This window comes from Helobdella robusta (assembly GCF_000326865.2).
Source record: "Helobdella robusta unplaced genomic scaffold HELROscaffold_37, whole genome shotgun sequence".
Lineage (NCBI taxonomy): Eukaryota > Metazoa > Annelida > Clitellata > Rhynchobdellida > Glossiphoniidae > Helobdella > Helobdella robusta.
This window is the reverse complement of record NW_008704785.1, coordinates 1,500,844-1,522,182: the sequence shown is the minus strand read 5'-3', so window position 1 is coordinate 1,522,182 and position 21,339 is coordinate 1,500,844. Positions and strand designations below refer to the sequence as shown.

Sequence of the window (21,339 nt, the reverse complement as noted above, 5' to 3'; positions counted from 1 at the left end):
AATGATGATGAAAAAAAAATTATCATAAAATAATAATTAACAGAGTTGACAAGCTTGAGGGCGAACTAAAATCTGCCGTAAAGGAAATTGAAGATATGAAGGAGGCCAGAGAGAGGCAGGCTAAGCTGGTAATAAATTATGCAAATTAGCTACTTATTCAAATTAGCTATTTAATTATGCAGTTTAGCTAGTCTACTCTGTAAATTAGCCACTTAATTCTGCAAATTGTATTGACTTGTTATGCACGATTTTTGCAATAGCGCGTTTACTGTCTAATTATCTGATTCACTTGTAAATATTTAGTAATACTACAACAAATAATAATGAGAGAGATTTTGTTGTTGTTGTCGTCGTCGTTGTTGTTGTAGTCGTTGTTGTTGTTGATAATAATGACGTCATTATCGAATATGTTTTTCTAGGTAGAAGCAATAGTCCAGCAGAGAGATATGTATAAAAAGCTGGCCACACAACAGCAGCAGGCCACGGTTGGTCTACATACGTACATACATACATACATGCATGCATACACACATACATACATATACACACACATACATGCACACATACATACAAACAAACAAACATACATACATGCATACGCGCATACATTCATTCATTCATAATTATAACATAACTATTTTACTATTCAATCCAATTAGTTGACCTAAATAACTGATCATTGTATTGAATGAATGAATGAATGAATGAATGAATGAATGAATGAATGAATGAATGAATGAACCATGCAGCCTCAGAGTTCTAGACGATCATCCTTAGCGTCATCTGTGGCAGAAATTTTTAACAACAATAGCAGCATTAGCATTGATGATGAAGATAACAACATCAACAACAACAGTAATAATAAAAGTGGTATTGAGGTTAAGGATGCATTCTCAGACAATGTTACGACCGGCAGACGTCTAGACGAGATGGAGAGGAAAGAATACGATGGATTGAAGGAAACTCTGTCTGAACTGAAGGACGAATTTGCTGTCTACAGGAGAGAGAAGGGTGAACATGAGAGGTTATTCTTCTTCTTCTTCTTCTTCTTCTTCTTCTTCTTCTTCTTCTTCTTCTTCTTCTTCTTCTTCTTCTTCTTCTTGTTATTTTTATTTTTGTTGTTGTTGTTATTGCTAGAATATTTATACAATGTTAGTTGGAATTAAAGTTTTTCAAAAATTTTAAAATATTATTTTTATCATCGCCATTACAACTCGATCAGGATGTTGAATGATCAGCTGACGAGCAATGCTAAAGAGCTGAGTGAATATAGACTGAAATGTACTAAGCTCTCCTCACAGGCATGTTATCATTTCCATCATTTTTGTCGTCTTCATCATCATTATCATCATCGTCGTTTTCCTTCACTGTCATCATCGTCATCATTTTCATCGTCGTCTTCATCGTCGTCGTCATCATCATTATCAAAATCATCAGCTGGAGTTTATGAACGAGAGGTATAAAGTATGGCAGTCCAATTCAGAGAGTCACAAGAGGGAGGCGGAGCTAATTAGAGAGAGAAATAATAAGCTGTCTGAGTCTCTGGCTAAACATCAGCAGTCCCTTGTCATTTTGAGAGAGGTTTGTTGGTGTATGTTTGTCTTTGTATGTTTGTCTTTGTATGTTTGTTTTGTATGTTTGTTGGCGTATGGTTGTTGGTGTTTGTTTGTTTTGTATTTGTATTTGTATATGCTTGCTTTTGTATGTTTTTTGCACGTTCCTGTACGTTTGTTTGATGATTGTTGCTATCTGTATATGTGGTTAAACATCAACAATCACTCGTTTTTTTTAAAGAGGTTTGTTAGTGTATGTAAGTTCGCATTTTTTGTTTGTATGTATGTATGTAAGTTCGCATTTTTTGTTTGTATGTATGTATGTATGTTTGTTTGTTTGTTTGTTTGTATGTACGTATGTATGTATGATTGTTTGTTTGTATGTTTGATTGTTTGTATGTTTGATTGTTTGTATGTATGTTTGTATATTTTTTGTATGTTTATTCAGGACTTGAAGTCATGCCAGGAGCGTGCCACAAAGGCCGAAGTCCAGTGCACTAGTTTGCTTGTGGAGAAGGAGAAGTTGAAATTAGTGGAAGAGAACTTGAGGCACGAACTTGAATCCGTCAGATCTGAGAACAGCTCAAGATCACTACTGCTTAGAAATATTGAAACTCTACAGGTTGGTTGGTTTTGTGTGTGAGATTGTTGTCGAGTTCTACTACTTAGTCCGTGTTCGTCACTCTACTAACCTTAAGAAGTGGATAAAATATCATTAAGTCATTGCAACGTTTTTTCTTTCCCGGTTTAGAATAATCTAGAGAGATCGGATTTCGAGATGAAAGTGAAACTGAATCAAAGAATCGAAAACTTGGAGAAAGAAAACACTGTCTTGAGAAATAGAGTTGAGAATGCTGACGACCAGCAGAAATCATTCGTATATTCTTTGGAGGTTTTTATTATTTCTTTGCTATTTTCATCTGAAAATTATTAAATTTATATATTTTTTTTATTCAATTTATCTATTATTTTTTTAAATAGAGGCAATTAACTGAATGCAAAAAGCAATTAGAAGAGGAACAGATATTGTATGGAAAGGCCAAAGAGGATTTGCTCAAGAAATCTATTGAAATGGCTGAATTGACTGAAAGGGTATGCTTGTTGGGCTGTATGTTTTGTTGGCTGGCTGGTTGGTTGGTTGGTCGGTCGGTCGGTCGGTCGGTTGGTTAGTTGGTCGGTTGGTTGATTAGTTGGTTGTATCTATGCAAATAATAATATGTTTGTTTTATCTATTCATAATTACTAATTTTTTATTTATAGAAAGATGAGTTAGAAAGAGAGGTGATTGACCTGAATGGGAAGTTAACTGTGGAAAGATCCAGTTAGTTAAAACACAAAAACACACACACACGAATTAATGATTGAATGAATGATTGACTGATTGAATTAATTCATTGAATCATTCATCTGTACCATTAGATTTGGAGAGCAATAACATTAAGAGAGAATTGAATGAGTTGAGAGAGAAGCATGGCAGATTAACTCTATCATTGGAATGTTGGTTCTCATTTAGTTGTCTCTTAACATTTTTCTTCATAATCAGTTGCAGGCGTTTATCATATGGATTTGTCATATATATCTAAATTAAATGTTTTACTCTCTCTTTCTCTCCTCTCTCTCTTCTCTCTCTCTCCTCTCTCTTTTCTCTCTTTCTCTCCTCTCTCTCTCTCTCTCTCTCTCTCTCTCTCTCTCTCTCTCTCTCCTTCCTTCTCTTTTCTCTCTAGCAGAAAGAGTTTTTAAACGATTTAATTACATAATTAACTAAATAAATTCGTGAGAAAATCGTTATTATTATAGCTTCATAATTAACTGCCTATACTTGTCATATAGATTTATTATAGCGCCATAATTAAACTGCCTATACTTATCATATAGATTTATTATAGTGCCATAATTAACTGCCTATACTTATCATATAGATTTATTATAGTGCCATAATTTAACTGCCTATACTTATCATATGGATTTATTACAGCGCCATAATTAATTAATCTTCATTCATCAGCATCTCGGAAGCAGTTTGCACAGGCCGAGCAGCAGATGGAGAATTACAAGTCAATGAACATCGAATTGGAAAGATGCCTAGACGAGCAGAGGAATGGAACCAATTTACTTCAAGTGCAGCTGGATAATAGCATTAAAGGTGGTTATTTAACTGACAGGCTGAATGAATGGATGGATGGATGAATGAGTGAGTGAATGGATTGATGAATGAATGGATGGATGGATGGATGGGTGGATGAGTGAATGGATAAATGGATAAATGAAAGAATGGATGGATGGATGAATGAATGATTGAAACCTCCTGTAGCAATTGAAGAGCTGACATCGGAGAAAGATAACCTAACGATCGAGAGCCAGAAATTGTCAGAGGAGAACGAGAGATTGAAAAAATTAGTGGAGGAATTAACCAGAGAAAGAGAGAGATTGTCACAGCCTACTCTTATTGTTGGTCTTTTTTTGGTTCTATTCTTTTTCTATCTTGTTTGTGAACTCACTAATACAACTCCTAATCCACTCTAACCTCAGAAAATCTTTGACGCCAGTTATCGTTGACTGTTAATAACGATGGCGATGAAGATTTTGATTACGATGCTGACAACATTAACAATAATAATGTAGATAATAATTGTAATATTAATAATAATAATATATAAACAAATAAAAATCCAGATAAAATACTAATAAAAAATAATCAAGTATACGATAAAACCCTATTACTCATTATCATTTGACTCGTGCAAATAGGAGGCTTATTTAAAATGGTCATACAATGTTTCTGTCGCAATATATAGCGTATGTCGATTTGATTACAGAGTTGATCAATTTGTCAATAAGTGTATTGGACCATGAAATTTTAATAGACATTAAATTTAAAATATTAAAAAAAACCGATCGGAGTAATTTCAAATGTTTTTAAAATAATATCATAGTTTTTATAATCAGAAGTTAAACATGAATTAGAATTATTAATAATATAATATAAATAATAATAATAATAATAAGGACCCAGGAATAGTGCTAGAGTTGGAAAGTGCGAAGGAAGAGCTAAGGATGGTGTCGATGTTGAAGGCCGAGGCAGACGAGAGGCAGGAGCTAATTAAGAAAGATCTAGAACACCATGTTGCCGACGCTAAACAAGTTCGTCAGTGTGTGTATGTGTGTGTGCGTGCGTGTGTGTGTGTTTTCATTTCTTGTTTGTGTCTTTGTTTGTATGTGTGTGTGCGTGTTTGTGTGTGTGTATTTTAATACTAATTTCGTAATTTATTTAATGAATTTTTTTTACTACAAGGCTCACGAGAACTACGAGAGAGAATTAATGCTGCACGCTGCAGACGTTGAAGCCCTCTCAAACATCAAAAAACAAGTATAATAATAATTTTATTATTATTTGTTGTCGTTATTATGATTATTATTATTGTAATTATTCGTTATTATATTATATTATATTATTGCAGTTGGGTGAGGCAGTTGAAAAATTAGAAGCTAGTGAACTAAAGCTCAAGGACCACATGATTAAGTGTGAAGCAGAAAGGGTGTGTGTGTTTTATTTTTGTTTGTGTGCCTTTGTATGTATGGGTGTGTATTTAAGAATATGTATATGGATGTGTGTGTGTGTGTGTGTGTGTGTGTGTGTGTGTTTGTGAGTTGTAACTCTATCTTTGTATGTATGAGTGTGTATTTGAAAATGTGTGTATGTGTGTGTGTGTGTATTTGTTTGTTTGTGAGTTGTACGTGTATCTTTGTATGTGTGTCTGTGTGTTTTTGCATTTTTAACTTTGGTAAATTTCAATATTCTATGATTTAGAACAATTGGAGCGAGAAGGAGGTGGATTACAAGAGTAGGTTGAACGTGCTGAAGGAAGCCATTGCGTCCACGAAAGCACAGAACAACCTACTGCATGATGAGATGTGGAAGGTTGGTGCTGTCGCTGCTGTAGCTGCTGCTGCTGTCGCTAATGGTGTTGATGATGATGATGTTTGAGGTGGTTGTGATGATGATGATGATGATGATGTTTAAGATCTGGGGATTGTGATTGGGAAAGAAAGAAAAAATGACAGATGAGGAAAATGTTTTTGATGACGATGATAACACGGTAATAAAATATAATAATTCAAAACCGAACACCATCACACATACAAACACATACGCAAACACAACACACACGCAAACACACACACAGCTATCTGAGAAGATGGTGGAACTGAAGAAGAAAGATGAAGAAGATAAAGAGTTGATGAAATCATTGACATCCCAGCTGGATGGCTCAACGTCAGCTACAACAACAGCACCAACGAGTTTAGATGATTCTGTTGTTGTTGTCGAGAAGAGCCCAGAACAATTACATGCTATCATCAAGTGTGTGTGTGTGTGTGTGTGGGTGTGTGTGCGTGTCTGTCACATTATTTTATTTTTTCTTTTAAGATACCTTCGGAGAGAAAAAGAAATTTCAGAGGCGAAATTCGAGGGAATCGAAAGTGAAACTAAGAGGCTGAGAACACAGGTGGGAATTTTGAAGCGACAGCTGGAAGAAACTGAAGAGAGCCTGACAAAAGAGAGAGAGAAAGCTCAAGCAAGTTTTGATAATGATGATGATAATGACGATGATGGTGGGGTTTGATCGTCATGATGTTGTTGATGATGTTGATGATGATGAAGAAGAAGATGATAATAATGATGATCATCATCATCTTCCAGATCAAACTGCAATCGGCAGCTGACCACGTAGAGATGCTACGGAAAGTGGAAACAGTCCACTTGCTGCAGGACAGCAACCAGCTGCTGAGAGAGGAGAGAGATAGGATATCCTCAAAGATGAGAGAGCTACAAACGAAGGTTAGTTGGCTAACTGGTTGGCTGGTTGCTTGGTTGATTGGTGGGTTGGCTGAACGATTTGATGATTGTTTGGCTGTTTGTTTTTATAAAAGTTTGTTATTTATTCATTTTTGAGTTACTCATTCATTCACTAATTCATTTAATACATTCACTCATTCATTCACTCATTCATTCATTCATTCATCCATCTATTCAATCCCTTCTCTCGCTCAACTAGATGGCGGAAATGGAAAGCCAGATGGAGCCTTTGGAGAACAGATGCCAGGATTTGGAGAGCGACAAACTGGTCATCCAGAAGGAGTTGGAATTGTCGCGGGCTGAAGCCGAGAAGTGGAAAAAGAGGACGACACAACTTATCGAGCAGTGCAACAAGTTTGATCCTGAAGAGTTGAAAAACGCCATGTTGGTTTTTTGCTGTTGTTGTTACTACTACTACTATTACTTATATTATTATTATTATAATTATATTATTATCATTATTATTATAGTGACGAGAGAGATTTGCTGAAAGCCAAGAATGAATCAAGCCAGGAGGTCGTGCACCAGCTGACGGCAGAAGTTTCAAAGTGCCAACTGCAGATAACTGCCCTACAGTTTGTATACAATCATTCTTACGAGTAATTGAGTAGAAAGGAATAATTTTCTTTCAATATCTTAGTTTTCATTCTAGAAAACAGAATTTTTACACAAAATTTTGGGGTTTTTGAATAGTTGATCCACTATTTTGACTGATGGTGCATTTCTATTATTCAATCAATCAATCATTCATTCGTTCATCCGTCCATCCATCCATCCATTCATTCATAGAACCAAAGTAGTAGAGTTGAACCTAAGTCTGGAGAAATCAGAAGAGAGTATGGCAGCGGCCAATGACAAGATAGAGAAGTTGCAGACCGAATCGGAGGAAAAGTCGAAGACAGCCACTCAGGTAGTAATTATAATAATTTAATTAATTAATTATAAATATAATTATAAAGATATATAATTATATGTATATATATATATATATATATATATATATATGTGTGTGTGTGTGTGTGTGTGTATATATATTTGTGCGAATTATAACTAATTGTATTTATTAAAATTAAGACGTTAACTTTTTCTTAATAATTGACTCATTCTCAGAGTTGACTCATTGACTCATTCTCATTCTCATGCACATACACACGCACGCACACTCACATGCACACATACATACACTGTATGTGATAGGTTGGGATCTCCTTGCATTCAAGCCCAGTCACTGCAGCATCGGGACCAGGCGCTCTAGCCATTGCGTCATCTCTTGATGATAAAATGATATAATATGGAATAAATTAAATTTTTTTCCCCACTCAAGTTACGGAAAATTGGCCGGAAATACAAGATGCAGTGGGAGGAGTTACAGAAGGAGGTCGAGGCCCTGAAGGTGAAACAGGACCAATCAGGGCTTGTTAACGAATTGCAAGGTCACTGACGTTTTTTTTATGAAATAATTTTATTATTTTATTTATGTTTTTTTTTCACACAAAATCAATGATACTATCTTCTGCGATCAGAAGAACAACAACATTCACAACAACAACAACGTTACTACAATTCTACAACGTGGAAAACATATACAGCCACCACACACAACAACAACAACATTCACAACAACAACAACAACATCGTTATCTACCACAACGACAGGAAAACTTCAATCCATGGAGCAACAACTTGCACTGGAAAGCGAGAAACTGCAACGGAAGCAAAAGGAGCTAGACGGCCTAATTATTAGCCTGACCCATTCCGAGACTCAAGAGCAGATGGTTGCGAAAAAGTTGCGGGATCTAGAGGCGGTTGAGAGGCAGTTGCAGACTGAAATTACTGCTTTAAAACAGGTACTGCTTGCTGTTTTGGTTTGCTGATAATGTCGATGATTATTTTTTAAAGATCAAAAGACTGTCGTTATTTACTTACACTTACTTACACTTACACTCTAATTCTAAACAACAAACCACGCCCAACCAACTCGAGCAGGAATCGAACCAGCTGTCGAGGGATAAACAATCCTTAGAGTCGGCTACACACCACCTGACAGAAGAGCTACGGAGATTAGACGAGAACTCGAAGACCGCCACATTGGAGATGGAACGACTGAAGCGAGAACACGATCAGACCCTTGAGGATAACATCACCTACGCCAGAGAGAACACTCGCCTATCTGAGGAGAACGTGCGTATCGCCGACGACACTAACAAGTTAGTGGAAGAAAAGAAGGAGCTAGAGAAGAAATACAACCAGTGCCGTGGTTTCATGGTAAATGCAAAGACCTGCATTGAGAATTTGAAAGTTGATGTGAAAAAGTTGATGGAGGAGAAGGAGGATTTGGCGAGAATGGCTTCAGTTGGTAACGAAACGGCCTCTGCTTCTTCCACGGCTCCCTCAACTTCCGGCACGACATCCGCTAAGGAGAGGAATGATAAAGAGCAGCAGACATCTGGTGAGTTGGACTTTAAATTTAATTTTTTTTCTCTCTTTTGTGCAATTTGGTGTTTTCTTTTGTTTACAGATTTGGACGATCAACAACAACATCAACAACAACAACAGCATCAACAACATCAACAACAACAACAAATCCATCTAACCAATGATAAGCTTTCTAGAGAAAACATTGAACTGAAGCAGAGAGTAAGATGGATTGGCGTTATTTTATTTCATTCCTTTTTTACACGTTCAATCATTCTTTCGTTCATTCATTCATTCATTTATTCATTCATTTATTCATTCATTCATTCATTCATTTTTTTTTCTTACTAGTATGTTAATTCTAGATTTTAAAAATGTTCCCCACGGAATTTCGTGCCCAGGTGAATTCGTTGCATAAGGAGATTGAGATGCTGAGGAACAAGACAGCAGCACAGCAGCCCTCCACGAAACCCATCCTTTCTGCACCACCCGTTGAAAGGAATATGTTTGTATCTCTTTGTGTGTTTGTATGTCTACCACAGCTCATTGATCCTAGAACAAAATAAAAACAACTACTATGTAAAAAAACAAACCATCAGCTCAGGCAGCCAGTCAACTTCGTCAACTTCCTCCTCATCTTCACTGCTCGAACACAGCAGCAGCAGCAGCAACAGCCACATCAGCGGCACCACTACTAGCAACACCATGTCTGCTACTCTGACTACTCGTCGCGCTAACATTCGCCCGATGACGAATCCGCCAAATACGACCACGGCCACATCTGCAGCTACTGCACAATCAGTGCATCACCACCATCAGCAACGTTATTCAACTCCTGTTCAGCCAGTACGACGCAGCGCTGACGTGCTCGCCTCGACGATGGTGGCGTCAATCAGGCCGATGGCTGTGGTCAGTCAGTCGCAGGCCGTCATCATGTCCATGTCGTCAACTCCGATGGCTACTGTTATGCCAACTGCGATCAACACATCGTCTTCTTCGTCTTCCTCGTCGTCCCAAGAAAGTTCGTTTCCCGTCTCTTCATTAAGATGGAATGTTGTTGTTGTTTTTGTGATTGTCGTTGCTCTGTCGTCTGGATTGCAAGTTGTGAGGACTAAACTTTTTAGAAAACTAACTGTTTTATAATTTTCTCCAAAAGATGAGAGTGCAACAGTGTTGTTGCTGTCGCAATCGACTTCAACGTCGTCATCGACGTCATCTTCGTCTAGCCAGCCTGCTGCAACCATGAGGCCGACTCAGCAAGTACAGCCTGTCTCACACACCGAGGAGTCTACTGGTATGTCTCGGTGTCTCAATTTCTAAGATTGTGTGCATGTCTGTATCTGTTTTTTGGTTTGGCTTTCTCCGTGTTTTGTTTGTGTATGCTTGTTTCCTTTGAAGCTGTTCTCGTTCACTAATGAATCATCTTCTCAATAATACACATCCTACATCCTACTAATTCGCTCATCCATCCATTCATCCACCCCTTCTAATTCACCCATCCATTCATCCAACCCTTCTAATCCACTCGCCCCAACCCTTCTAATTCACCCATCCACTCGCCCCAACCCTTCAGTGTCATCATCCGGAGAGGAGCACAATTCGCAGACGCCTCAAAGCATAGCCGCCCTGATGGTCGGCGATGGACAGGCGATGACGTCACAGCAGCACCAGGCAGGGGGGTCTGGGGCGAGTGGTAGCGGCCACAGCGGTGGTAGTAGTGGTAGTGGCGTTGGACTTATCGGTAGCATGGGTGGTGCTGTGGGCTCTGCTGTTGGCTCGGTCGTCTTGCTGGGTGGCAGTGCTGTCAAGAGGCAGAGAGAGGAAAGTAACCTGTAAGAGTCTTTCCATTTTTTCACATTTCATAGTAATTTCATTGTAAGTAAATGTCTGTCTGTAGGCGCAAACACTTGAACGTGCAATCGAACAAACACGTGAACGTGCAAACGAACAAACACGTGAACGTACAAACGAACAAATAACCAACCACACAGACCAGACGACCAATCAGATCAGCAGGAGATGGACGCACCACACAAAAGGTCGAAACTGTTGATTGGCGAAGCCGCAGACACTACCCAATCTTCGTCATCCTCCTCAGGGGCTGCCCTGGCCGCCGGGTTCAAGAGCCTGCCTCCTCAGGAGATGGAGAGGGAGGCAGTGTCTAGGGCTCAGCCAGTGGAGGTTCACCAGGTTCAAGTGCACGCCCAGCAGCAACAACAGTCGCAAGTTATCGCGGTATGTTCAAGTGTCTTATTCTTGCATGTTCTGTTCTATCTATGTTTCTTGACGTTTTATATTCTCTGTTGTGGATGTGTAGATGTATTTCTTTTTTTATTTTCTTCATAGTTGAGGAGAGAATCGGAGCCTGTGACAACATCTTTGGAGGGCCATCATACGTACAACAGTCAGGTTTGAAAGTCAAATAAAAAAAAAACATGTTCATCACACTTTGCATACAATATACGTGTACATGCAAGCTTCTACGCTGTATGCACATAATAAACATACATCCTATGCTACATACGCAAGTAAAATAGAGACACACACACATGCACGCACACACACACACACACACAGACAAACAAACAGACAACATCACACAACACAACAACAACAGCAGGGCACTGGCATCCACAACCTATCCCACCATGCCAGCAACAACCTAGACATGAGCACTACTAACAACAATGGCAGCAGTAGTAGCAGCAGCAACAACAACAACAACAACAACGCCAGTATCATGCTGCAATTCGACGAACTTCCGGATTATCAAGATCTGGAGTACGATCCCACCAATCCTTCGAATCCGACGACGTCGGGACAGTCTCAAAATCCTGAAAATCCTGACGAAAGTCAGGGCGGGATGGACGAAGAACAGCAGCAGCACCATCAAAGACGGAGGCGACAACAAAGGAAAAGAGATAGACAGATGGTCGTAGAGGAAGGAATGGATGAGTATAACGAATCGCAGGATGATGAAAATGACGAGGAGGACGACGACGACGACGAGCAGGAAGAAGATGAGGATGCTGTCATTGCCGATGACGATGGCGACGAGGTTCAGAATGATGAGAACGACGACGATGACGTCATCATCATCGTCGGCAATGAAGACGTTAGTTAATTTACATACATCATCGTCATCAAATCACTCTCACCTTCGTCACTATCCTCATCGTCGTCATCATCGTCATCGTCATCATCAATGCAATGACCTCATCGACAGAGGAACAGCGGCAGCAGCGAGATGAATGCAGCAGCCGACGAAGATGACGACATAGTCGACGATGATGGTGGCGACGAGGTCGACGACGATGGAAACGTAGCCACTAATGCCACGACTGCAGCAGCTGCTGGTGGTGCTGATAATGATGCCGGGGACGACATGCAGGATCATCATCAGAATCTTGGTGGTGAAGTTGAAATTGATGAGGTTGTTGCTGTATGTTCTTTATAAAGCTAACACATTCCAACTTTACTTGCACAATTATTTAAGAAAATCGTGTGTGTGTGTATGTTTGAGTGTGTGTGTGGTGTGTGTGTGTGAGTGTGTGGTGTGTGTGTGTTTTTTTGTAAGTATTTTTATAAGTGTGTGTTTGTAAATGTAAACACCGCGTAGAGAACACTTTTAGCGTGAAATGAAATGTCTTTCTACAGACAAACAGACGTGTACACAAACAACAAACAACACTCCCTAACAACAAACGACCAACACGCACGCATACACACACGCACAAACACGCACAGGCTGACCAGAATTTCATGGACTCACTGAATAACTACGAGATGGAGATTAAGGTTTCCGATCCTGAAAGAGAGCTTGAACTCGATTACGAAGAGGATGACGTTGTTGCCGATGATGACGTCATCGATGACGATAACAATGTGGGCGGCGGCCACGCTGGGGATGAAATGCTTCAGGAAGAAGTTACTAATAATGACGTCATTTATCTCGAAGGTTGGCGTCGTTATCACTAATTAATTAATTGATTATTGATTGATTAATCAGTTTATCAGCTAATTTATTTACAAATGAAGATGACAACGATGATGAGGACGTTGACGATGACAGCATGCCGGCGCTTGAAATCATTTCAATGATTCACGAACAGCAGCAGCAACCACATCAACCACAGCAGCAGCAACAACAACAACGCCAAAGATCTAGCGTTCATCCAACTACGTCAGAAATGACGTCATCAACATCGTCATCGACGCCGTCGACTTTTAATTTTAGGCCCTCTCTCTCCTCTTTTGCTTTCCAAGTGAGATTTTATTATTAATAACACTGTCATTATGTTGTCGTTGCTATTTGCTATGTTGTGGTGGTATTTTATCAACATAGACCACAACCAATCATTTCCTTAACCATCACAACAGCAGCAGCACCAGTCGCAGCCACAACAGCAGCAGCAGCAAGTACCACACGAATCAGCTGGCGACGGTATTGTGCCTAGCACTCCAACCAATCAGTTTATGGGTGTAAATTCGTCTATACACCATGCCGATATGTTTAACGTCGATGGAATTGGGTAGGTATTTCATGTGAGTGTGTGTGTGTGTGTGTGTGAGTGTGTGTGTGTTGCATGTCTCTTTTATTCTTTTATTCAGATCACCAGCTCAGACTGAAGAGACAGATTTGTTTCACCACCACCAGCAGCAACATCACCACCACCAAAGAAATGCTGGAAACGATGACGATGAGGATGGTGATAATAACATGCCTGTGCTCGCTCATCAAGGTGAGAATGATGGTGGTGGTGGTGGTTGATGGTGGGAATGATGGTGGCTGATGATGGTAGTGGTGTTGGGAATGATGGTGGTTGTGGTTTTTCTCATTCTTTCTTCGTTGTTTTGCCTGACGTCATCTGATTGTTTTTGTTGTACGTGGCATGGAATCTTTTTGTTTACGTGAGGTTGATTTTTCGTTTTTCTTGTTTACTCTATTTTTTGTTTACATCACGTGACTCAGTTCTAAGGGCTGACGACACGCACGTAGATCTACTGGACTTTGAGGAGGCGGCCCAAGACGCCGCTGACGACGACGCCGCTGGCGCCGCCGGTGGTGATGATAATGATAGGAAAGGAGAAATCGGGGGTGCTGATAACGATGACGAAGATATCGGGGCTGATGATAATGATAACGATGGCGGGGTTGATGATAATAATGAAGGCAGTAGTAGTAACATTAACCTGCTTCCTGGCTCTGGTGACGATGGGTTGGATCACAGTCAACAGCAACAGCATCAACAACAACAACATGAAAGCGGACCATCGCAGCAACAACATCATCAACAACAACAACAGCTCAAGGTGCCAAGGCTACAGCCCAGCACATTGGATCAGCCCAGTTCTGCTAATATTGCTCCAAGTGAGAAATGATAACTGTATTCTAAGTCATTAATATTGCTATTATTGTTTTTATTTTTTTTCATTTTTTTCTGAAAAAATTTTGTCAAAAATTAAAATTTTTAAAACTAGTCCAACAGAAACCAAAGATAAATAGAATATTCTGGGGCGAAGCATTGTCAGCGGCAACCACAGCGACGACATCAGCAGTTCCACTCATAACGTCAACGGGCCAAGCGTCGACATTCATGCAGCAGCAACAACAACAGCAACCACATCCAACCATGCCAACATCCCAGTTCAGTATGCAGACCAGAAAAGCGTACCTACAGCAGCAGCAAATGCAGCAGCAGCTATTACAACAACAACAACCGCCAAATACTGGAAGAATGACTAGAGGAAACCGTGGTGGAATGGGTGGTGGTAACCAACAGACTAGAGGCGGTCCAAATGCCGGCTCGAATCGAGGAGGCATAACTAGAGCTAATGTCATTCCACTGATGTCCTCAGAGCAGTTACTACCGAATCAGAATACTAATTTTAGTAATAGTAACGCCGGCAATAATACTATCAATAATAATAACCCCGGGGGTAATTCTTCTTCTAGAATGGCAGGTACGGTGGAATTTATATCGGAGTCTGCTTTTAAATGTTCACACAATTTTGATGAATTTTTAACTTCATAATGGCTAACAAATAAACATCGTAAATTACTTTAAAAAAATTTAACAAACTTCGTAGATAATTTAAATAAATAATTATTAATATTATATATAAATTAAATTAATTAACAGAGGGCCAAACAGCTAGAAGAGCCAGAGGTCCTAGGGGTGGAAGTTTAACCAGACGACATCAGTTCTAGGCCCTTTAAATACACAAACACACATGTGTATATATATATATGTGTGTGTGTGTGTATGTATGTGTGTGTGTTTAGTAAATATACACATTTATGTTGTATGTGTCTTTTGAACTGCCTGATTTATAAAGACATTGCTATGCTGTACAATAATAAACTTCTATAGATACATGAATGAATGTGTGTGTTGTGTGTGTGAGAGAGAGAGAGAGAGAAAGAAAGAGAGTGAGAGGGGGGGGGGGGGGATAAATGCGTGCCTACCCGTTTACATAACAGTGGAGAAATAGACTGAATCCTAAATCAACATTGACTTGAAATTTTGTAAGTTCTAACGAAATAATAATAAAAATATTGTAACTAATTATAATAATTATTTATTATTATTATATATAGGCGAACGTTAATTTATTACGTACTATTGATTATCGTCAGTGAATATGACTGCTGTGTCCCTGTTTTTATTTACCTTTGGTTCCGCTGGTGTACATACATATACACATACATACATTCTATATACATCTTTAGCTTTCTTTACATGAAACGATATATATATATATATATGTGTGTGTTTGTGTTATACGGCAGTTGACAAGGAACTATATATTTTGATTACTCACTCACTAATAAATTAACGTGACATTGATAATTATTAGCGAATTAATTAACTTTGATTATTACACAGTGTTCGTATATATATATATATATATATATATATATATATATATATATATATATATATATATGTTGGTAATAGACCATAACTTTTACAATATTCTATAAATTTTACCGAATGTTTGGCGTTAATATGTTTGTAGTTCGTAACTACACACATATTAACGCCAGACATTTGGTAGAATTTATAGAATATTGTAAAAAAACGAACTACAAACATATTAACGCCAAACATTCGGTAGAATTTATAGATTATATATATATATATATATATATATATATATATATATATATATATTTTGCATACATGTGTAGGAAGACTTATAAGTGTTAATTATAGTTAAAATAGTGGGGGGAAGCTGATACTATCGTTAATTTATGTATAAACTTTATAGAATTCTTACAACTGAAAAGTTTCAGAGATATGTCTTATTTAGTAGTGTTGAGTGCCACTGTATGTCAAATAAACCAGGAATCTATTGAGGATATGTCAATTATTTATAGCAATTTGTTTGAAATTTTGTTAAATTATCCAACATATAGACAGGACATCTTAATCAACATGAGAAATAACTACCAATAATTAAAGAATCTCGCAAAAAAAAATCAGTAGACTTGATTCAGAGAAAAGATAAAATTAAATTAAATCCATTTGAAGATGACATCTTTTTTGCTTGACACTGTTTGAATCTCCATCTTAACCGGCCTCTTCAGAAGTAATGATAAAAGTTCTTCAGTGTAGCCTTTTAAGAAATACATCTTTCGTGGTACGGCATCTTGTGTAACAATTCCTGCTATTATAATAAGGTTCTGTCGACGTTTTATGATAATTTCAGAGGCAAACAGATTTATCCAGGTGCCAGTGACAAATTTTCTTATAAAGACATCCTCCCATGTTGTTTCTGCTGTGAATTCTGTAACTCCATCTAGATTGCCTTTTAACAAAGTTGAATTATTTGAGTTAATGACATTTTGCATTTATATGATGACACACTAATTATATTATATTTATATAACATAAATAACTTCAATTTTAATTAAAATTTAATAATAAATAAAAAGACTTATAAATGATTTAGCATTTATTTAACAAACAGTTAATGCTTAACCTTAACTTGGGGATAAAATACTGACTTGTGTTCCATGAATTCCAGCTTTTCGTCAGACCAATTAGAGACGGTTTCTGGGCCTGTTCGTAATTTAGAGGCTGACTCCTATTCGGCGTGACCTTCTTGCATGCGGTCCTAACATTTTTGTTCAAAACCGTGGTGGTCGAGAATTTCTTGCACTGCTGAGATAAAAAGGAAAAATTGACTTTGAATTTATACAAATTTCGAGTAGACAACATTTCATTTAGTGATTTTACAATAAAATTAAGTTGCTGAATTTAAGATCGGTCCGATTTTCAAAAATTCAGGGATCCTAATTCTCGGAATTCGTTATAACTAAAGTTTGTCTTTAATTTAAAACTTGTTTCAAATAATTATGCACAGCTTCATTACAGTAAAAACAAAGCAGACTAAAATCATGAAAAACTACTTAAAATCATGAAAAATTACTTAAATCTATAAAAAAAAGTTAGTTTTTGTTTTAAACGTTAAATATACAACGTAATATTATAAAAAACTTTATTAAGTAATGCGTTATTTTGTGAAAAAAAAATGATAGAGTATTACGAACAGTTCACTTTTTTAATAATCATGCTTCACTTTTAATCATCAGATAGCAATTGAAAAGTGTGATAAAGTGTGTCTTTGTTCATTTTTAAGAAATTTATTTATTTATTTTTTCAATTTCGTTTTAAAGAATGGATAATAAAGAGAAAACTAAATCAAAAATATCTTTGAACTTCTCTACGATCGGCTTGGTAACAGTCTCATTGCCTTCCCTCTCACTAATCATCTGTTTCATAACAGCCATCCTTTTCAGATATGATCAAATCACTGAGACTGAATGTAACGTAAGTTAAATTAGCAAAAGTTGTTTATGTATAAATTGAGATTTATGATCATTTTTTCAATCGCTATTTATCAATCTGTATTGTATTTGGAACCTACTTTTTAATTTATTTTCCAATTTTTAATTTATTTGAACACTTTCTCCACCCAATCAGAACACTAACAATATTCCATCCGTCAGTGCCATAACTGGGGTAAGCCCACCGCGTTATGTCTGGAGAGTTGGCATTGCATTGCATTCAGCACCCAGATTCGTGATTGGCTTGATGTACCTTAATTTCTACAATGAAAAGTTGTCAATGGTACCAAAGAAGTTACAAGGGCTCTTTAAAATTTTATACCGATGTGTCTTTGTTTTTTATACCATAGAAAATTCATGTCTAGTTCTTGTCTCTTATATTTCTAATGTCGAAAATTATGGTCAGTTAGAATTAAAATTAGTATTTAAAAAATATATATTTTCATATATTACCATGTAAAACTTATTGATACAAGAATATTAATTTAATTATTGAAAATAATTTATATTTTTAATAATAAAATTAATTAATTTTTCTGGCAGCCATACATGAAAAGATTTTTATAGTCTTCATGTTCGCAGCAGTTATACACCAAATATGTACAATGGTAATCTACCCTTGGTGTTTCAGCGATATGAAGAGTTTCGAGCACGTAAGTGGAGTTATTTTTTTCTATTTTGGTTTATTATTATCATTATTATTGTTATTAATATTGTTTTTATTTTTTTTTATAACCTTATTCATTTCTAAATAATAATTATCAAGTCTTCGTTGGCAATAATAATAATAAATTTTATAATTATTCTTATTTATTAATTTTTGGAAGGTTTTAAAATCTTATAAGAAGAAATGGTTTTATTTTTTGATGCTATGCGTGTCTACTGCTACCTTGCTATTCTGCTTTATACTGCACAGGCTTTACTGCATACCTGGCGGTACGTTATTATTTTTATAAATTTATTTTTATTTATTCATTTATTTATTTATTTGTAATAATTAAATAACCAATCATTCAGTCAACCAATCAATCAACCAGCCAATCAAACTAACCACCATAACTCTCCTGCAAATCGACCAACCAACCAATCAAATCAGCCAACTAATCAAATCAACCAACCAATCAAATCAACCAACCAATCAAATTAATCTTACCAACCAACCAATCACAAACAGCTTTCTCAGTTTTCTCGACAGCTGAGTATTTCATAGTGCTTAGTGTGACTGGCTTTCATTATACAGCTGTCCTCGATTTCAAGAATTCTCATTGGTCGATAGAATGGGAAAACCCAAGTAAACAAAATCAACAGCAACAACACGCTGATAATAATGGTTTCCAAAATCATTTATTGAGCAGTGCTAATAATTATAATGGTATCACTAAATTAGATTAAATGTATGTCTGTGCGTGTGTGTGTCTGTGCGTGTGTGTGTGTGTCCATGTGTGTCTGTGCGTGTGTATGTGTGTGTCCATGTGTGTGTGTGTTTATTATATGAGTGTATATTTTTCGGCCTACATATATTTTGAAAATTTTTAATTATTGATGCTATTGCTATTATCGTTATTGTTATATACATATATATATATATGTATATATATATATATATATATATATATATATATATATATATATATATATATATATATTGATCATGTTAACTTGTTTTAGTTTGTTTACAATTGATTATTATGTGACCATAATTGTTTAATAATTCTTATTAAAAGGAATTCTGATGGATGGATGGATGTTTGTATAAAATTATTCGGTTGGATTATAATTAATTAGTTTAATTATTATTCGTTCGTTCATCTGTTTGTTCATTTGTCATTCAGTTATTCATCCATTTGCAGATCCTTTATATTCACACATTCATTCATTTATTTATTAACTATACTCGTTCATTCACTTTTTCATCATTCGTTCCTTCACTTTTTCATTCATTCATCTATTCATTTATTTGTTTTTTTATTCATTCAATATTCATCTAACGGCTGCACCAATGGTTTGGAAAGAGAAAGAGAAAGAAAGAATATATTTATATAGAGAGGGAGATAGAGAGAGAGATGGGGTGGAGAGAGAGAGACAGACAAAAAAAGATATATATCATTTCTCGTATGTCTTTGAAATTTAATTTTTTGGTTGTTAAAAAACCAATTCATTTTCAAATTCATTTTCTTACTCTCTTTTTTATATATGCTTCTCTCTCTCTCTCTATCTTTATTTTCTCAATTTTTCTCTTTCTTTCTCACTCTCTCTCTCTCCATATATGTTATTTATGCTTCATTCGTTAGTATGTCGGTTCATATCTTTGAAATTATACGCTTTATATGCTACTAAAATTGATAGCTGTGTAAATCAATGTTGTTGTTGCTTTTCTATAGCTACAAATACTAATTGGGCATGGAGAATGAGAGAAAGAGAGAGAAGAAAGGAGGGAGAGATTTAGAGATAGTGTGTATATTCATTGAATATACTTATATAAATATTCTTAGGTATTAATATATAACCTTTCCTTATTCCCGCCTAGTTTTTGGCTGGCTTCTACAGGCTACTACTCTTTTTGGATAAGTGAGTAGAATGTGTGCTTGTGTGTACGTATGTGTGTGTGCGTGTACGTATGTGTGTGTGTGTTATTAAGTATATATATTATATATATAATATAGTTTTGAATTATTGATAATATTTTTTTAATATTAATACTTATTTTATTTCACTTTTTGTTCGTTTTTTTTGCGTATAAGGAAAATCAAATTTCTATTTTCACGTGTTTAGGATTATCTCATACATATTTTAGTTCATTCCATTATGTGTGTATATATATAATTTGTGTGGTGTGTGTGTTGTATTCGTTTGCTTGTATGTGTGTGTGTGTGTTTGTATTTTTGTTTGTATGTGTGTGTTTGTATGTCTGTGTATGTATGTATGTATATATGATTATTGCAACGATTTTGTTGACGAGAAGGTTAAGTTCACAACGAAGGCACTGATGATGGTTGTTATGATTGGAATGATGATGACGGTCTTCAAGATGATTGTGATTAAAATGACAACCAATCAGTAAGTAGCTATAGAGTATTCGTTTATTGATCCATCCATCTATCCATCCATCCATCTATCTATCTATCGGGTTTTCCACTCATCCATCCATACATTCATCTATCTATATTGTATGATTTCTCAAATGTAAAGGCGTTCTCATTATATATATATATACATATATATATATATATATACACAGATTTAGTTACTCCGTATTTTTGAATTACATCAATATGATATATTTTTCTCTAAATTTTTTTCCCTTTAATTTATAATTTTAAATTGTTTAGTCGTATCAATAGATTAGTTTAATCTTTTATTTTACTCATTCAATCAATCATTCATTCATTCTGTTAACCCTCTCTATCAGTTCATGAGGTGGATTAATTCAAATTTTTTGACTTAATTTTGATTTGATTATCGTTTTAAGAGGTTTGCGGTTTTTGTATTGTTTATTCTTTGTTTGTTGATTCTTTGTTTGTTGTTTCTTTGTTTTTTGATTCTTTGTTTGTTTATTATTTGTTTGTTGATTTTTTGTTTATCTCTTGTTGGCTTATTGTTTTTGATTGTTTGCTCTTTGACTGTTTGTTCTTTGGTTGTCACTTCTTTGGTTGTTTGTT

At 36.2% G+C, this 21,339-nt stretch overlaps 3 protein-coding genes across 3 annotated transcripts in view; 2 read left to right on the top strand and 1 right to left on the bottom strand.

Annotated features, from left to right (window-relative positions):
• The window catches only part of HELRODRAFT_192727 (hypothetical protein), a gene marked incomplete at its 5' end in the record, with an annotated part of 17,578 nt that extends 1,395 nt beyond the window's left edge, over positions 1 to 16,183 (top strand). Inside the window, 38 exons of the mRNA XM_009023611.1 lie at positions 44 to 128; positions 420 to 485; positions 750 to 1,151; positions 1,438 to 1,581; positions 2,002 to 2,175; positions 2,305 to 2,445; positions 2,814 to 2,874; positions 2,973 to 3,050; positions 3,559 to 3,696; positions 3,865 to 4,001; positions 4,560 to 4,694; positions 4,846 to 4,920; positions 5,012 to 5,089; positions 5,362 to 5,472; positions 5,738 to 5,913; positions 5,980 to 6,169; positions 6,608 to 6,792; positions 6,879 to 6,983; positions 7,198 to 7,318; positions 7,733 to 7,841; positions 8,065 to 8,255; positions 8,395 to 8,857; positions 8,927 to 9,045; positions 9,225 to 9,328; positions 9,423 to 9,844; positions 9,980 to 10,117; positions 10,397 to 10,655; positions 10,815 to 11,058; positions 11,444 to 11,938; positions 12,050 to 12,256; positions 12,571 to 12,781; positions 12,862 to 13,088; positions 13,204 to 13,355; positions 13,435 to 13,565; positions 13,796 to 14,194; positions 14,305 to 14,787; positions 14,967 to 15,734; positions 15,975 to 16,183. Of these exons, the coding sequence (XP_009021859.1) occupies positions 44 to 128; positions 420 to 485; positions 750 to 1,151; positions 1,438 to 1,581; positions 2,002 to 2,175; positions 2,305 to 2,445; positions 2,814 to 2,874; positions 2,973 to 3,050; positions 3,559 to 3,696; positions 3,865 to 4,001; positions 4,560 to 4,694; positions 4,846 to 4,920; positions 5,012 to 5,089; positions 5,362 to 5,472; positions 5,738 to 5,913; positions 5,980 to 6,169; positions 6,608 to 6,792; positions 6,879 to 6,983; positions 7,198 to 7,318; positions 7,733 to 7,841; positions 8,065 to 8,255; positions 8,395 to 8,857; positions 8,927 to 9,045; positions 9,225 to 9,328; positions 9,423 to 9,844; positions 9,980 to 10,117; positions 10,397 to 10,655; positions 10,815 to 11,058; positions 11,444 to 11,938; positions 12,050 to 12,256; positions 12,571 to 12,781; positions 12,862 to 13,088; positions 13,204 to 13,355; positions 13,435 to 13,565; positions 13,796 to 14,194; positions 14,305 to 14,787; positions 14,967 to 15,034 (7,024 nt within the window). The 3' untranslated portion in view covers positions 15,035 to 15,734; positions 15,975 to 16,183. The remainder of the gene's footprint in view (positions 1 to 43; positions 129 to 419; positions 486 to 749; positions 1,152 to 1,437; positions 1,582 to 2,001; positions 2,176 to 2,304; positions 2,446 to 2,813; positions 2,875 to 2,972; positions 3,051 to 3,558; positions 3,697 to 3,864; positions 4,002 to 4,559; positions 4,695 to 4,845; positions 4,921 to 5,011; positions 5,090 to 5,361; positions 5,473 to 5,737; positions 5,914 to 5,979; positions 6,170 to 6,607; positions 6,793 to 6,878; positions 6,984 to 7,197; positions 7,319 to 7,732; positions 7,842 to 8,064; positions 8,256 to 8,394; positions 8,858 to 8,926; positions 9,046 to 9,224; positions 9,329 to 9,422; positions 9,845 to 9,979; positions 10,118 to 10,396; positions 10,656 to 10,814; positions 11,059 to 11,443; positions 11,939 to 12,049; positions 12,257 to 12,570; positions 12,782 to 12,861; positions 13,089 to 13,203; positions 13,356 to 13,434; positions 13,566 to 13,795; positions 14,195 to 14,304; positions 14,788 to 14,966; positions 15,735 to 15,974) is intronic.
• A 162-nt stretch (positions 16,184 to 16,345) lies between these two features.
• Positions 16,346 to 17,051, bottom strand: HELRODRAFT_83596 (hypothetical protein; the record flags this gene model as incomplete). The annotated part of the gene is made up of 2 exons (XM_009023610.1): positions 16,346 to 16,638; positions 16,838 to 17,051. 2 exons carry the CDS (start codon positions 17,049 to 17,051, stop codon positions 16,346 to 16,348), a joined length of 507 nt encoding a protein of 168 aa, XP_009021858.1.
• A 462-nt stretch (positions 17,052 to 17,513) lies between these two features.
• HELRODRAFT_123698 (hypothetical protein) lies at positions 17,514 to 18,955 on the top strand (the record flags this gene model as incomplete). Its single annotated transcript, XM_009023609.1, has 5 exons — positions 17,514 to 17,663; positions 17,817 to 18,081; positions 18,224 to 18,333; positions 18,529 to 18,616; positions 18,855 to 18,955. Coding segments are annotated over 5 exons (714 nt in total), but the record flags the coding sequence as incomplete, so codon positions are not given.
• Between the last annotated feature and the right edge of the window lie 2,384 nt (positions 18,956 to 21,339).